Raw genomic sequence first — 16,212 nt, forward strand, 5'->3', positions numbered from 1 at the left:
CCTATGTGTAACTATTCATCAATCAAGGTGAACAATTATATACATTATATATATATAAAATTTATTTTTTATGTTTATTATTTTATATTTAAGAAATGTATGGTTTCGAAATGTAATTTTCAGATTTCCCATTTCTCATATGAACAAGAAAAAATATCTGTACACCTTTCTTAATAAACAAATACAAACTTTGTTTTATATTTAATGCTTTTTCCAATAAGGCAATATGTACAATATACACAGAATTTCATACTTTTACGAACCATACAGTATGTCTTTAGTTTGTCAAAACTACACACCATTATGTATAAAAAAAAAACGTACCTTCAATGTCAAAGAAAACTGACTCTGTTAACATGAAATTGAAGCTTAACATGCATTTATAATGGTAAATGTTATTCTTGAAATTTGAACCTGAAGCTTAACATTTATTTGTTACAGTAAAATGTTATTCTTGAAATCTGAACATGTATTTGTGATGGCAAACTGCTCTTCTTGGAATTTGAATTTTCAATCCCAATAAAATACAGCAAACCCAAAGAAACAAAATAAAACATGAATGTATAAACATTGCACAAAGTGTAAAAAAATATGAAAAGTTTGTTATGACTTGGGTCAATGTGTTGACAGCTGCCTCAGCAGTTAATTCTTGCCTCTATTAAATGTTACTCAACAACTTAAGAACAATCAATTGTTTCTCTCACAAAATTAAATAAAACATATCTTAATATTACATTTACTATTTTCAGAGTAAAATAGAATATGAACATTTTGCCTTGTCAAAACATTAACACAGTCAGAATTCTTTGGTAACTTGAAGTGGTAGCATCTTTAAGTGGAAGTAGTCTCATGGGGGGAAATCTCCTCTATAACCTGGTTAAGAATCTCATCTATGACATCACAGTCGTAATTGACCTGTTCAGGGTCCAGGGCAGGAACAAAGGTGACCAACAGACGAGCAACGTTGCTTCTCAGCTCTCTTAACCTGTTGACAGAGAGGGTAATATGATCATGTCTAATGTGCATTAACGTGTGATTCCCGATAAGCATGTACAGAAATGTCACTTTTTCACTGATAGTCTTTGAAACAATTAAACTAGGCTCTTACTTTGCCAGTGTTACCATGTTCTCTCCCCTCACTGGTCTTTCATCGGTCTCTCTGTTCTCTTTGTTCTGATTCTGATAGCTTGCAGAGCCATCCTCTGTGCTGCAGCTTCTGTTCTCTCCTTTTCCATTCCTCCACACTTCTCTTTCGTTCCTCAGTTCTTCCATTTCTTTCTGCAAATGCTCGCATCGAACTCTCTCCTCCTCCAAGTTATCCAACTTTGTGTATATGAGTGAGTGTGTAGGTATTGAAAAAAGAAAAAAATGGAAAAACAGTGCAAGACATGGTCAAAAACAGACAGCATCAAATCCTTCTTTTTTTTTTTTTTCTCATTTCATGACAGTTAAGTAATGGCCATCCCTTCTGAAAAGACCAGCTCAACTTGGCACCAGCATTTGTTGTACTTTGTTTTAACTAGCTTAACCAGAAAGACTTTCTATGATGCTTCATGCTGGTTTAACACATAACACATAAGATACACATAAGTTACACATACAGGTGAATCTCAATAAATTAGAATGTCGTGGAAAAGTTCATTTATTTCAGTAATTCAACTCAAATTGTGAAACTCGTGTATTAAATAAATTCAATGCACACAGACTGAAGTAGTTTAAGTCTTTGGTTCTTTTAATTGTGATGATTTTGGCTCACATTTAACAAAAACCCACCAATTCACTATCTCAACAAATTAGAATACATCATAAGACCAATAAAAAAAACATTTTTAGTGAATTGTTGGCCTTCTGGAAAGTATGTTCATTTACTGTATATGTACTCAATACTTGGTAGGGGCTCCTTTTGCTTTAATTACTGCCTCAATTCGGCATGGCATGGAGGTGATCAGTTTGTGGCACTGCTGAGGTGGTATGGAAGCCCAGGTTTCTTTGACAGTGGCCTTCAGCTCATCTGCATTTTTTGGTCTCTTGTTTCTCATTTTCCTCTTGACAATACCCCATAGATTCTCTATGGGGTTCAGGTCTGGTGAGTTTGCTGGCCAGTCAAGCACACCAACACCATGGTCATTTAACCAACTTTTGGTGCTTTTGGCAGTGTGGGCAGGTGCCAAATCCTGCTGGAAAATGAAATCAGCATCTTTAAAAAGCTGGTCAGCAGAAGGAAGCATGAAGTGCTCCAAAATTTCTTGGTAAACGGGTGCAGTGACTTTGGTTTTCAAAAAAACACAATGGACCAACACCAGCAGATGACATTGCACCCCAAATCATCACAGACTGTGGAAACTTAACACTGGACTTCAAGCAACTTGGGCTATGAGCTTCTCCACCTTTCCTCCAGACTCTAGGACCTTGGTTTCCAAATGAAATACAAAACTTGCTCTCATCTGAAAAGAGGACTTTGGACCACTGGGCAACAGTCCAGTTCTTCTTCTCCTTAGCCCAGGTAAGACGCCTCTGACGTTGTCTGTGGTTCAGGAGTGGCTTAACAAGAGGAATACGACAACTGTAGCCAAATTCCTTGACACGTCTGTGTGTGGTGGCTCTTGATGCCTTGAGCCCAGCCTCAGTCCATTCCTTGTGAAGTTCACCCAAATTCTTGAATCGATTTTGCTTGACAATCCTCATAAGGCTGCGGTTCTCTCGGTTGGTTGTGCATCTTTTTCTTCCACACTTTTTCCTTCCACTCAACTTTCTGTTAACATGCTTGGATACAGCACTCTGTGAACAGCCAGCTTCTTTGGCAATGAATGTTTGTGGCTTACCCTCCTTGTGAAGGGTGTCAATGATTGTCTTCTGGACAACTGTCAGATCAGCAGTCTTCCCCATGATTATGTAGCCTAGTGAACCAAACTGAGAGACCATTTTGAAGGCTCAGGAAACCTTTGCAGGTGTTTTGAGTTGATTAGCTGATTGGCATGTCACCATATTCTAATTTTTTTCAGTCTGTGTGCATTGAATTTAATACACGAGTTTCACAATTTGAGTTGAATTACTGAAATAAATGAACTTTTCCACGACATTCTAATTTATTGAGATGCACCTGTATGTATTTTCTGAGGCACTTTTTGAGTCTAAATAGACCCAAATGACAATAGCCAAATCATACTGTTCATGTGTTACACTTGCTATAGTTTACTTCCACAATGCTTTTTTCTTTAATGTAAATCAGGTCAATCACTGAAACAACAGCGCCACTTTGAGTAATATATGTATATGTATACGCATATGGGATACTGATAATTCACCATTGTCACACAGCAAATCCATGTGATACAGTAGTCATTTATATTAATATAGTACTCATTTGTCTTGTAATAAACAAAGAAAAATTTATATCCTGTGATTTAATATATAATTTATATAAATGTATATATGAAATAATTATACAAATATGATTTATGAAAAAATAAAATATGAATATAACCCCCCCCCCCCCAAAAAACCAACCAAACAAACAACAAACAAAAACAAACAAAAACAACAGACACTATTACATATGACCCTTTTACACTTTTGGTAATTAAGCAGTTATAAAAAAAACAAAAAAAAAACAATTATATATATATATATATATATATATATATATATATATATATATATATATATATATTCCCCCCACTATTCAGAAGAGAATGGTTGAGGAATACTAAAGAGATGTGGGCATAACTCCAAAAAATGGATGAAGTACAGCGGGTGGAATGAGGTCCCATGTTTCTAAAGACCAGAGGTATGCATTAAAGGGTTAGTTCACCCAAAGATGAAAATTCTCTCATCATTTACTCACCCTCATGCCATCCCAGGTGTGTATGACTTTTGTTCTTCAGCAGAACATATTTGAAGAAAAATAGAAAAATATCTTAGCTCAGTAGGTCGTTAAAATACAAATGGATGGTGATCCGATCTTTGAAGCTACAAAGAGAACAGCCAATCAGCATAAACATCATCCATACAACTCCACTAGTTAAATTAATGACTTCTAAAGCAAAACGATCACTTTTGGTACGAAATAAATCAATATTTAAGTACTTTTTAACTATAAATCATCACTTACTCTCAGCAGCAGTATGCATGTGTGACACAATCGCGCTGGCATGTTCATGCGGGAACAGACGCACGTGCGACACACCCAGAAGTGCTGCACTGTTTACAATTGAGTTGGTTTTGGTTTAGATCTGTATGTTTACTCACAATGGTGCATTTGTGTGCCCATCCTGGATGTCTCAACTGAGAGAAAAATGTGAGATAACATGCCAACACAAATAAGTCACATGAGAGTCCGCATGAACTTCACCCTCTCGTGAAAGCACATATGGCTGTCGTATGGATGACGTTTATGCTGACTCTCTGTGATTTTTGGACACAGACAGTCAGCATAATTTTTCTTCAAATGTGTTCTGCTGAAGAAAGAAAGTAATAAACACCTGGGATGGCATGAGGGTGAATAAATGACGAGAGAATTTTCATTTTTGGGTGAACTATTCCTTTAAAATGAACCGTTATGATGGTCTTTCAAGCAGTGATTATTTACCTTTCTTATTATTTATAAGAAACTGGAGAGTTTGGAGCCAAAAAAATCAGGCACTCACCTTTCTTTTTAATTCATCACATTCTGTGTTGCGCTGGTCCAGCTCTCTCAGAAGAAAATCCACCTGTAAAGCCATTTCATCATCCACACTCTGACTCTGCCCCTCACCCTGAGATTTTATCCCATCACAAAACACATGGTTGTTTGCTGCTTTCTCTGATTTCATCTGTAGCAACCTCTCCTCTTTCTGCTTCAGCTCATCATTCTCTTTTCTGAGTACTTCAATCTGCTGCGTAGTTTCTTGGAAAAGTGTTTTATAGTCCTGTTCCTCTAATAAATCAGTCTGGGTGCTTTGATCGCTGTTCTCTTTCTTTACTGTGAGTTTCAGTAATTTGCTTTCTTTCTGCTCCAGCTGAAGGGTTAGGAATTGAGTGTTCTCCTTGAATGCATCTCGCTTCTGGGCTGTGGCCTCCAGGAGATCTAGAAGGTTGTCCTGCTGTTTTTGGGCTAAGATTGGGATATTATGAATGTCTAGATCAGAGAAAAGTGAGCTCTTACCTGCCTCGTCTTCTAAACCTATTTTAGGCCTGCTCTCTCCATCTGCACTATGACATCTATCAATGTCCATAGTGTCTTTGATCAACTCGTTCAAGCCTGTATCTTTATCCTTCATGTATTCCACCTCAGTAGCGCTCTGTTCCATCCTTGTTGCATTATTCTCTGTCTCCTTTCCTTTGATCTCCCCTTCTCCTTTCCTCCTCTGCTGCTCTTCCTCCTTTTTTACGGTCACGCCACACTCTGTCTGGGTTGTTATGCTGGCTTGACCATTTGAAGTTGATGGGTCCACTGCAGCTTTTTTGGTACTTTCAGTTGCAGGTGTTTCTATGGAAGCTTGATCACTGCACTCCATATATAATCCTGGTACATCATCCATGGTCCTTTCTTCTGACTTTACCTTAGCCAGGTCAAAGGTGGGGGGTCTAGGTGTGCTATTGGTCTCAACAATAACAACGTCATCATCGTCGCTGTCCTCTACATTGTTTTCATTAACATGGTCATTATTATCAGAGATCCCCATCAGTGAGTTTAAGGCATTTGATAAAGCTGTGGATGTTGACGGGCTGTCTGATGTGTTGCTATAGTAGCCATTAATAGATCTTGCTCTCTTCACAGCTTGGTTATGAGTCAGTCCTAGACATCTCTTTGCTCTGTAAGAGTAAGGTTCAAATCATGTTGTATACAAAGAGAGAACAAAGCAAAAAACATACAAAAAATTTGATAAAAAAAAAACAATCTCATGGGAGGAAAAGGAAGAAAGGGACAGAGAAAGAGAATAATGTACCTTTTAGGAGTGGAGAGAGAGACTACATTTGAAATGACTGGCAAGCTGTCCGAGGGACTAGAGGCTGCAGAAATAAAAATTATTACAACAAATAATTTAGGCTTCATAGCAAAAACAAATGACCTTACAAAACTGGGCCTCACCTGATTGTGGGAGGAGTCTTGAATTGAGAGGGCTCTCGGTTGCTATAGGGACCGTAGGTGAGGAAGGGGCCTAGTAAATCAAAGAGGGAGAGTGAGACATAAGAGAAATTTTAAGACTCTGTTCTCAGGTTTTTTAGGAACCCATCATCTTTGGTTAGCTAGGCTCTGATGAAAACATCTTACTGTTTGCTCGAGTTGACGCACAAGGACCTCCTGCTTTTTTCTCAGAACCTCATTTTGTTGAGTCAGTGCTGCATTTCTTTGCTGTTCCTGCCTCAACATGGTTTCTTCCATCTAATCCAGAGAGATATCACCAATTAAAATGCAAATGGAAGGAAAAAGTGGGTACACAACACAAACACAATAACTGCTGGATGCAAAAATATAAAATTACCAGCATTCTTTTCTGTTCCTGCTGTTTTTTTAGGTTTCTTTCACTGTGAACACAACAAAGAGCAGCAGTTGTTGACAACTAGTTTATCAGTTTTCTTTTGTAATAAATCACTGACTGACCTAGTAACGTCTTAAGTACAGTTGAAGTCAGAAGTTTACATACACTTAGGATGAAGTCATTAAAACTCATTTTTTAACCACTCCACAGATATCATATTAGAAAACTATAGTTTTGGCAAGTTGTTTAGGACATCTACTTTGTGCATGACAAGTAATTTTTCCAACAATTGTTTACAGACAGATTGTTTCACTTTTAATTGACTGTATCACAAATCCAGTGGGTCAGAAGTTTACATACACTAAGTTAACTCTGCCTTTAAGCAGCTTTGAAAATTCAAGAAAATTATGTCAAGCCTTTAGACAATTAGCTTCTGATAGGCGGTGTACAGAATTAAAGGTGTACCTGTGGATGTGTTTTAAGGCCTACCTTCACACTCAGCCAAGACCTCAGAAAAAAAATTGTGGACCTCCACAAGTCTGATTCATCCTTGGGAGCAATTTCCAAATGCCTGAAGGTACAACGTTCATCTGTACAAACAACAGTACTCAAGTATAAACACCATGGGACCACGCAGCCATCATACCACTCAGGAAGGAGATGCATTCTGTCTCCTAGAGATGAACGTAGTTTAGTGCAAAAAGTGCAAATCAATCCCAGAACAGCCAAGAATCTTGTGAAGATGCTGGTGGAAATAGGTAGACAAGTATCTATATCTACAGTAAAACGAGTCCTATATCGAAATAACCTGAAAGGCTGCTCAGCAAGGAAGAAGCCACTGCTCCAAAACCGCCATAAAAAAGCCAGACTACAGTTTGCAAGTGCACATGGGGACAAAGAGCTTACTTTTTGGAGAAATGTCCTCTTGTCTAATGAAACAAAAATTTAACTGTTTGGCCATAATGACCATTGTTATGTTTGGAGGAAAAGGGTGAGGCTTGCCAGCCGAAGATCACCATCCCAACCGTGAAGCATGGGGGTGGCAGCATCATATTGTGGGGGTGCTTTGCTGCAGGAGGGACTGGTGCACTACACAAAATAGATGGCATCAAGAGGAAGGAAAATTATGTGGGTATATTAAAGCAACATCTCAAGACATCAGCCAGGAAGTTAAAGCAAATGGGTCTTCTAAATGGACAATGACCCCAAGCATACCTCCAAAGTTGTGGCAAAATGGCTTAAGGACAACAAAGTAAAGGTATTGGAGTGGCCATCACAAAGCCCTGACGTCAATCTGATAGAAAATTTGTGGGCAGAACTGAAAAAGCATGTGCAAGCAAAGAGGACTATAAACCTGACTCAGTTACACCAGTTCTGTCTGGAGGAATGGGCCAAAATTCCAGGAACTTATTGTGAGAAGCTTGTGGAAGGCTACCCAAAAAGTTTGACCAAAGTTAAACAATTTAAAGGCAATGCAACCAAATACTAACAAAGTGTATGTAAACTTCTGACCCACAGGGAATGTGATGAAAGAAATAAAAGCTGAAATAAATAATTCTCTCTATTATTATTATGAAATCTCACATTCTTAAAATAAAGTAGTGATCCTAACTGACCTAAGACAGACAATGTTTTCTATGATTAAATGTCATGAATTGTGAAAAACTGAATTTAAATGTATTTAGCTAAGGTGTATGTAAACTTCTGACTGAACTGTAAATCAAGGGGTCATTTATAATACCAAAATCAATTGATTGCTAAAACTAATTCTTCAACTCACTGCTGTTTGTACGTTTTCAGGTAGGCTGATGATTCATCTTCAGAATCTTCAGCTTCCTCTTCTTGTTCACATTGCCTGAAACCAGACAGAACAATCATTCAAGTGAAGGCAGACAATTTGATAATATAACTGCATTTTTGTCTCTCTCCATATGATTCATTGCTAAAAGGCACTGAAACACATATTTGTTCTGTCAAACATTATTTCTATTCTTGGATGCAGACTCATGAGGGGTAAAAATTTAACAAAGACAGTCACAGGACGGCTGAGGGATACCTAGGATTTATTTGTTTTGGAGAATAGGAAGAGTAAAACAAAAATAAAAATAAAAATAAAAATAAAAAAATTAACCATATAATTCTGAAAAATTGAATAATTCTGTAATATATTAAAGTTACGATTTTTAATTTATTTTTTAACAGGGATGCAAACTCATGAGGGGTGAAAAACGTCAGAATGTCATAGCAGGTGTTCCACAAGTGTTTAAGCATAAAATCACCCTTTCAAGAGATTTTAATAAGTTAGATGTAGAGACGTTTATCAAACAATTTGGGCAAATTAGCTTAAGCAAATGTGACTTGAGTAGTTTGCATCCCTGATTACAGTTTTAAACAATTGTAAAGTTAAATAAAAAGATGATGATAAAGAAACAACACATTTTTCCTGACGTTAGGTTTTGTGGATTCACAATCATACGAACCAGTCCTATTTTGACGAAATTCATGTAAATCTGTGTAACTGCCGTTACTACGATCGATTCAAGTTCATTGAGCCCAGCCAGGGAACATTACTAGCGTTCTGCTTAACAGTAGATTACAAATATGTGTTTTTTTTTTTTTTTTTTTCATTTTTCATTTAATCTTATTGATAATGTGAGGCAAAAGTGCCTCACCTCAGAAAAACGCACAACTCCTGACAAACGCATGTGTACAGAGTGTACTGTGAACGCGCCACTCCTGACAGCCTGACACCTGCTGGAGACAATCACACGATTGCGCGAGGACATGTATGGGATTTTTTATTAACATGGCATTTGCATGAAATTACCCCAAATGCCATTAAAGCTGGTGTAAAAAATGTTAGTCGTATTGACACTAAATTAGACCGCCGCCCCCCATCTCTTCAACTGCACGCCATCTCTCCAAAACTACCTGTCAAGCAGAAGCAACGCAAGATCGGCATCTGTTTTCAGTCCTGCTGTTTCTCTCAGCTCTCTCCAGCATTGAAGAGCCTGACCGATGTTTACTCTTGTCTTGCTTCTGGCATGGTCCCGACGCTGTCTGTCCTCTTTGCTCTCTATATTGTTCCTTTCCCGCTTTTTTGTTGTGTAAGCCGTTGTCCGCAAGGGAGGAATCTGAATTTTAGGTGTCACGCTTTTTTCTGACATTCTCCAAAGCCTGAATTTTAGGTGCACGTGAAAGCGCATAATGATTGACAGACAGAAAGCCGCCTCTGAATCTAATGATTGGCTGATAACACGCGCGGGCCGCTCAGATTATTTTTTCGTTGTTTATGCCAAAACTCATAGCTGACTCCACCCCGATCCAGGAATGCATACTCGGGTCAGCGTGATACTATGGCTGTCTCTCGTTTGGAAGGCTGCATGCTAGGTAGGATGCGTCCTTTAAAGGCTGCAGTATACCGAGTGTCCTCCTTTAAACAAGTCTCGTTTAAACGGTAACGGAACGTAACATGGTTGCTATGACAGCACGCCACTCTTTAACAAGCGCGAGCGCTTTCAGTGAGAAGGGAACAAAGTCCCTTTAGAATGGAATTTATGAGGTACATTTTAGGAGAGTTATAAATAGATTTTACATGTGTAGTTTTAATCTAATACTTTATTTTAATTATATATTAATATAATTATACATATTATATACTCTGCACCCATCTACTGAGGTACTTCAACTTGGGAATTAATATTACTTGTGTTTGAACATCATATTTACGGGCAAATTGGCGTCATTTTTTAAATTTTTTTTTTTTTTATACATTTCCGTTGAAGCAAAGAATTGTGGGTTATGAGTGCCCACGAAGGATACACCTCATGCATCCTCCGAATTCCCATGAAAGAAGGTCACATTCTAAGGCTGCATTCGGAGTGTCCTACTCGCTTTTATGAAATGAGACAGCCTCGATGACGTATGCGGCCGACAAATGCGACCTCCGGAGGACGCAGCCTTCCAAACAAGTGTTTTGTGGTCTTACATGGGTCTATGTACCTAAAGTGAAGCATCTGAATAATTCTTAGGATATTGGTTTGTAAAGGCGCCTTTGTTTGTAGTGTATCTGTGAGGTAATTGTGGCTCATGTCAAGAGAGCGTAACAGCTAACAGTGCTCAATATTACCTCCTTGTACACTGAATTCCTCAAAGGAGGTGTTTTGAGGTTGTGCAAGTGGAACATCTCTCACTGCACTTCAGGTCTCTTAAATTTCTTCTAATAATAGAGAGGCTTTTCAGCATCACACTCTTAAATTGGACTTAAATGAAGAAAAGTGGTGGTGGCGTAGTGGGCTTAAGCACATAACTTGTAAGCAGAAGGTTGCCTGCTCGATCCCCACAGCCGCCACCATTGTGTCCTTGAGCAAGGGTAAGATGGTGCCCCCTAGGGAGTTGGTGCCCTATGCAGACTGCATCGTATGTGCAATGGGAGCAATGGTACTGTGTTTGTTTGTTTTTGATGATAGTTTCTCAGCTCCAAATAAGTAGTTCACTACATGGCCCATTGTGATTAATAAACCCCAAAAAGCTGTGATTTCATGAAATAAATATATAGTCTGTATGTGCTGTTTGCTTCAGAGCTCGCTGCCATATACTACACACACACAAAGCGAGCATGATGATTAGGGCTGAAGAATTAATTGTATTTTTACTGCAATCACGGTTTCTGCCTCTCACATTTAATTAAGCATAACCATCTGCGATATTAATGAGCTAGCAAGAGAAACTTCATCCAGGTAAAGTGTTTAGTATAGGCTGTCTATGGATGACAGACCAAATCACAAGCTTTTTCGAAGTCCATTTTCAACACAACTGACCTATCACACTCTCTTCAGAAGTTTGCTACTGACCAATCACTGTTTCACTTTCGAGCATGCTCTGAACTATTTAGCCGCAGAAGTTTGAGTATCATATGTCCGCACCTCTAATCTGTAGTGTTAAACATACACGAGGCAAATGACACAATTATGAAATGTGTTTCAGCGGTCTAGAGTGGTTCTGTGCTCGATACAAACGAATTCCATCTAGTGCTTTAATTATGTGCTATACGAAGAAACGAACAAAGGGGAGGTCAAAATCAAAAGTAACAGTCAGTATCTGGTGTAGCCACCAGCTGCATTAAGTACTGCAGTACTCCTCATGGACTGCAGCAGATTTGCCAGTTCTTGTTGTGAGATGTTACCCCACTCTTCCACCAAGGCACTTGCAAGTTCTCGGACATTTCTGGGGGGAATGGCCCTAGCCCTCAACCTCCAGTCCAACAGGTCCCAGACGTGCTCAACGGGATTGAGATCCGGGCTCTTCGCTGGTCATGGCAGAACATTCCTGTCTTGCAGGAAATCACGCACAGAACGAGCAGTATGGCTGGTGGCATTGTCATGTCAGTATAAGCCTGCAGGAAGGGTATCACATGATGTAGGAGGATGTCTTCCCTGTAACAAGCTCAGTCCAATGATGCTGTGACCCTCCACTTCCAAATCAATCCCGCTCCAGAGTACAGGCCTCGGTGTAACGCTCATTCCTTCGACGATATACGTGAGTCTGACCATCACCCCTGGTGAGACAAAACCACGACTCGTCAGTGAAGAGCACTTTTTGCCAGTCCTGTCTGGTCCAGCGAAGGTGGGTTTGTGCCCATAGGCGATGTTGTTGCCGGTGATGTCTGGTAAGGACCTGCCTTACAACAGGCCTACAAGCCCTCAGTCCAGCCTCTCTCAGCCTATTGCGGACAGTCTGAACACTGATGGAGGGATTGTGCGTTCCTGGTGTAACTCGGGCTGTTGTTGTTGCCATCCTGTACCTGTCCCGCAGGTGTGATATTCGGATGTACCGTACAGGTGTTGTTAAACGTGGTCTGCCACTGCGAGGATGATCAGCTGTCCTTCCTGTCTCCCTGTAGCGCTGTCTTAGGCATCTCACAGTACGGACATTGCAATTTATTGCCCTGGCCACATCTGCAGTCCTCATGCCTCCATGCAGCATGCCTAAGGCACGTTCACGCAGATGAGCAGGGACCCTGGGCATCTTTCTTTTAGTGTTTTTCAGAGTAAGCAGAAAGGTCTCTATAGTGTTCTAAGTTTTTATAACTGTGACCTTAATTGCCTACCGTCTGTAAGCTGTTAGTGTCTTAATGACCGTTCCACAGTGCATGTTCATTAATTGTTTATGGTTCACTGAACAAGCATGGAAAACCTTGTTTAAACCCTTTACAATAAAGATCTGTAAAGTTATTTGGATTTTTACAAAATTATCTTTAAAATACAGTGTCCTGAAAAAGGGACATTTCTTTTTTGCTGAGTTTATGTTTGGACATTACAAGTTTCTAAACAAATCTAAAGTAAATCCATGGCACCGGGGTTTTATGACCAAGAAGATGATGAAAGCATTTCAACATGTATGAAAGGAGGAGCACAGCACAACGCTGTTATCAACTCAAACAAAATACAGAAACAACGACACACAGCCTTCCTTCAGTTTTCTGCCAAAATAAAGGCTTGAGACCATGTAGCAATGCCGCGTGCAAAATGATTACAGAAATATAACTATTGTATATTGCAATAAAACTACTACTAATAATAATGATGTAAAAATGTGAGAGCTGCTGTTTAATTTAATTTTACATTACCTAATTTTCAGGTAATTTTCTCATTTTCCATTACTTTTCCCATGACTGGAAAACTGCATTGCAAAATTCAAGGTTTTCTAGGACGCATGGGAACCCTGATTCTTCCTTTTAATACAAAAATTTGCATACTATTTGAAAACAGTGATCTAAGACACTTAGACTGAGATCCTTGTGCATATGCTGCATAAGACAAGCACACAATTGAAGTACGGAATTTTCCCACAAGGTTTATATTTGCATGGAATTTCTCCAAATCTCATTTAGTGAAAAAAAAAAAAAAAGTTCTTGGATAGACTACCCTCTTCCGTCTCAAAAAAAACCTTAGGATCTACATGAGTCATGTAGATGACATATTTTGTATTCAGAATGGTCAATTTCGCCTAAAGTTTGCATAATCGAGTTGATTTATTTAGAACTTCCATATTTCTTGTAATCAGTTGTTTCTCAAGTGCACTGAACTTCATTGTCACACATTATTTCTATTATTTTCAAATTACGATGATTTTCTCTCCACTGCCCTAGTTTCAAGTTCTTATATTGTGCTTCATTGTTAGATGAACAATGTATTCTTTGATCTCACTTTATAATTATAACTATGCAAATTAAAAAGTATAAATATGACAAGCTGCAATTTGAAATGAGACTGGCTGTATTTACTGTTTTGACAAATTAATAAAATTATTATATGATACTTTGAGGACCTTTTGGATGGCTAAAATACACATAAAAAAAAAAAAAAAAAAGTTAGATTAAACAAACCTGTACTGGGGGTCTGGATTCAATCGACAGAACCATTTTTCAGGGAGCTTACAGGTGTCAATGCCATCTGGAAGTTTCCGCCATTTCAGACAACCATCACATTGAACCCAGTTCTGATCAGGACACTTCCTTCACATTCAACAAGGAACAAGGCTTATATATGGAAATGTGGTGAATAAACTGGTTAAAAGCAACTCTAAAAGGTTTCTTCTTGTGTAAGTGTATACTAACGGGATATCCTCCACAGGTACTGTGCTGCTGAGACCTTTTTTATGGTGGATCGCTTTCCAATAATCTTCCAGCTTCAAACCCAAAGTTTGCAAAGTTCTTCTGTGTGTACAAACAATAAACAACCTACAGCAGTCTGCTATATACAGTATACATATTGATCTCCCTGTTTAACAAACATAATTTGTTTCTGAAATCTTGTAAAATGAGTATATGTTAATGCTCAAAAAAATTGTGATGCATATTTCATCTACAAGACGATTGTCCATACAATATCAGTACATATCTGTCTTTAAATACAGGACATATTTCAAGTCGAAATCCAATATCATATCAGAATCCTTTGTAACACTTCCTGCCTTATCAAATATCAAACACTGAATAGCAAATAAACTCACAAAAAATAAGATATTCAGAATTAGTTGACACTTTTAATGCAAATATTTGTTGGACACATTTTTACTGTATATGACCACATGCATACTATAAATGACACACAGTATTGTAAATAATGGCATATCAAACTCACCTGTACTCTTCTGTGTAGTCAAAGTCCTGCTTGTTGTGTGTTGGCTTGAGAAAGTTGCACTCAATCACAGCAATGACTCCCACTCCTTTGACATTTGCCTATTGCAAAAGCAAAAATTACTAAACATAATGTTAACACTTAAAGAAAGTAGTAAAGTGAGCTGTTTAGTAAAACTTCACCCTGTTTTGGCATCCAACACGCTCATAGGCTTTGATAAGCCTGTTTTTGTGGTACATCATGACTCCGTAATGCTCTTTGCTCTTTGTGTTGTAACCAAATGTGATTGGGATGCTTTCTTTCTGAGAGGAAAATACTTAAGGAAAGGTCAGAATGTATAAAATGATTTACTATGTTGGCCTATAAACAATCCCAACACTCAAATCAATTTAATGATCCTCATGAAAGAGTTGTTTTAAATCTTTTCAACTCACTTTCTCATACATTACAATATTTTGTAGCACAAACTCACATCAAGTTGCTTTTGTGTTCAAAAACAAAATTTGATCCGTTTTATTCATTTCCAAAAAGTAGTTATCAATTAAATATAAAGGTCACATTAATATTTGCACGCCAAAATTCAACGGGGAAAATAATCTCAATGGGAATCCACGCGATCAGGAATTTAACTGATGGGACTTCGGGAGCATAATTTCCATACATGAATTTTCCAGCATTGACCAACAGGAAGTTGCTTGATTTGTTAGTGACCTCTGTGTGGGCGGTGTTTAATACATGGCCCCACCAAATATTGTCAATGGACGAACAAATAATTTTAGAAGCGAGTGTCTTTATACAGTGCTTATAGAAAATCATCATACCCTTTGGATTAGCCACTTTTTGTTTTTGATTTTTACAGCCTGAAATCAAATTTTTATTAAAAGCTTTATTTACAAATTTTGCCTTACAACATTCAAGTATCGAAAAAAAAAAAAAAGGCAACAGTTCCAAAAAGTTATAAAAGATGAAAACAAGAATAACAGTGTTTGAAAAGTGATCATACCCTTGGATTTAATACTTTGTAGAGCTACACTGGCGGCCAAAAGTTTGGAATAATGTACAGATTTTGCTCTTATGGAAAGAAATTGGTACTTTTATTCACCAAAGTGGCATTCAACTGATCATAATGTATAGTCAGGACATTAATAACATGACAAATTACTATTATAATTTGAAAAAAATGTTCAGAACTTAAACAACTTCAAAGAGTTCTCATCAAAAAATCCTCCACATGCAGCAATGACAGCTTTGCAGATCCTTGGCATTCTAGCCAGATACTCAGGTGACATTTCACCCCACACTTCCTGTAGCACTTGCCATAGATGTGGCAAAAAGATGTGGTCTTGTCGGGCACTTCTCACGCATCTTAGTCTAACTGACCTCACAAAAGTTCAGTGTGTTTAAAGGAATAGTTCACCCAAAAATGAAAATTTGCTGATAATTTATTCACTCTCAGGCCATCCAAGATGTATCTGAGTTTCTTTCTTCATTAAACAGAATTTAAGACATTTAGGATTTCATTTCAGGCCTCCTCCTCTAAACAATGAGAGTGAATGTCCTCCATTTTTTGATGGTCCAAAATGCATATTTAGGGTGCATCAAAATAATCC

General features: G+C 38.1%; 1 protein-coding gene across 2 annotated transcripts in view; it reads right to left on the minus strand.

The window, feature by feature from the left end:
* Positions 1 to 136: 136 nt before the first annotated feature.
* morc3a (MORC family CW-type zinc finger 3a) overlaps positions 137 to 16,212 on the minus strand; it is a 57,660-nt gene continuing 41,584 nt past the window's right edge. The window contains exons 8-20 of one of the 2 annotated variants that reach the window (XM_051708487.1): positions 14,785 to 14,904; positions 14,606 to 14,703; positions 14,080 to 14,178; positions 13,849 to 13,977; positions 8,242 to 8,316; positions 6,465 to 6,507; positions 6,254 to 6,364; positions 6,071 to 6,140; positions 5,928 to 5,991; positions 5,144 to 5,793; positions 4,647 to 5,065; positions 1,109 to 1,323; positions 137 to 985 (exon numbers count right to left, since the gene is read on the minus strand). In XM_051708487.1, the coding sequence (XP_051564447.1) occupies positions 832 to 985; positions 1,109 to 1,323; positions 4,647 to 5,065; positions 5,144 to 5,793; positions 5,928 to 5,991; positions 6,071 to 6,140; positions 6,254 to 6,364; positions 6,465 to 6,507; positions 8,242 to 8,316; positions 13,849 to 13,977; positions 14,080 to 14,178; positions 14,606 to 14,703; positions 14,785 to 14,904 (2,247 nt within the window). In that variant the 3' untranslated portion in view covers positions 137 to 831. Of the gene's footprint in view, positions 986 to 1,108; positions 1,324 to 4,646; positions 5,794 to 5,927; positions 5,992 to 6,070; positions 6,141 to 6,253; positions 6,365 to 6,464; positions 6,508 to 8,241; positions 8,317 to 13,848; positions 13,978 to 14,079; positions 14,179 to 14,605; positions 14,704 to 14,784; positions 14,905 to 16,212 lie in introns of both variants that reach the window. The other variant, XM_051708486.1, reaches the window with a different exon arrangement.

This window comes from Myxocyprinus asiaticus, chromosome 10, assembly GCF_019703515.2.
Source record: "Myxocyprinus asiaticus isolate MX2 ecotype Aquarium Trade chromosome 10, UBuf_Myxa_2, whole genome shotgun sequence".
In the NCBI taxonomy this organism is placed as follows: Eukaryota; Metazoa; Chordata; class Actinopteri; order Cypriniformes; family Catostomidae; genus Myxocyprinus; species Myxocyprinus asiaticus.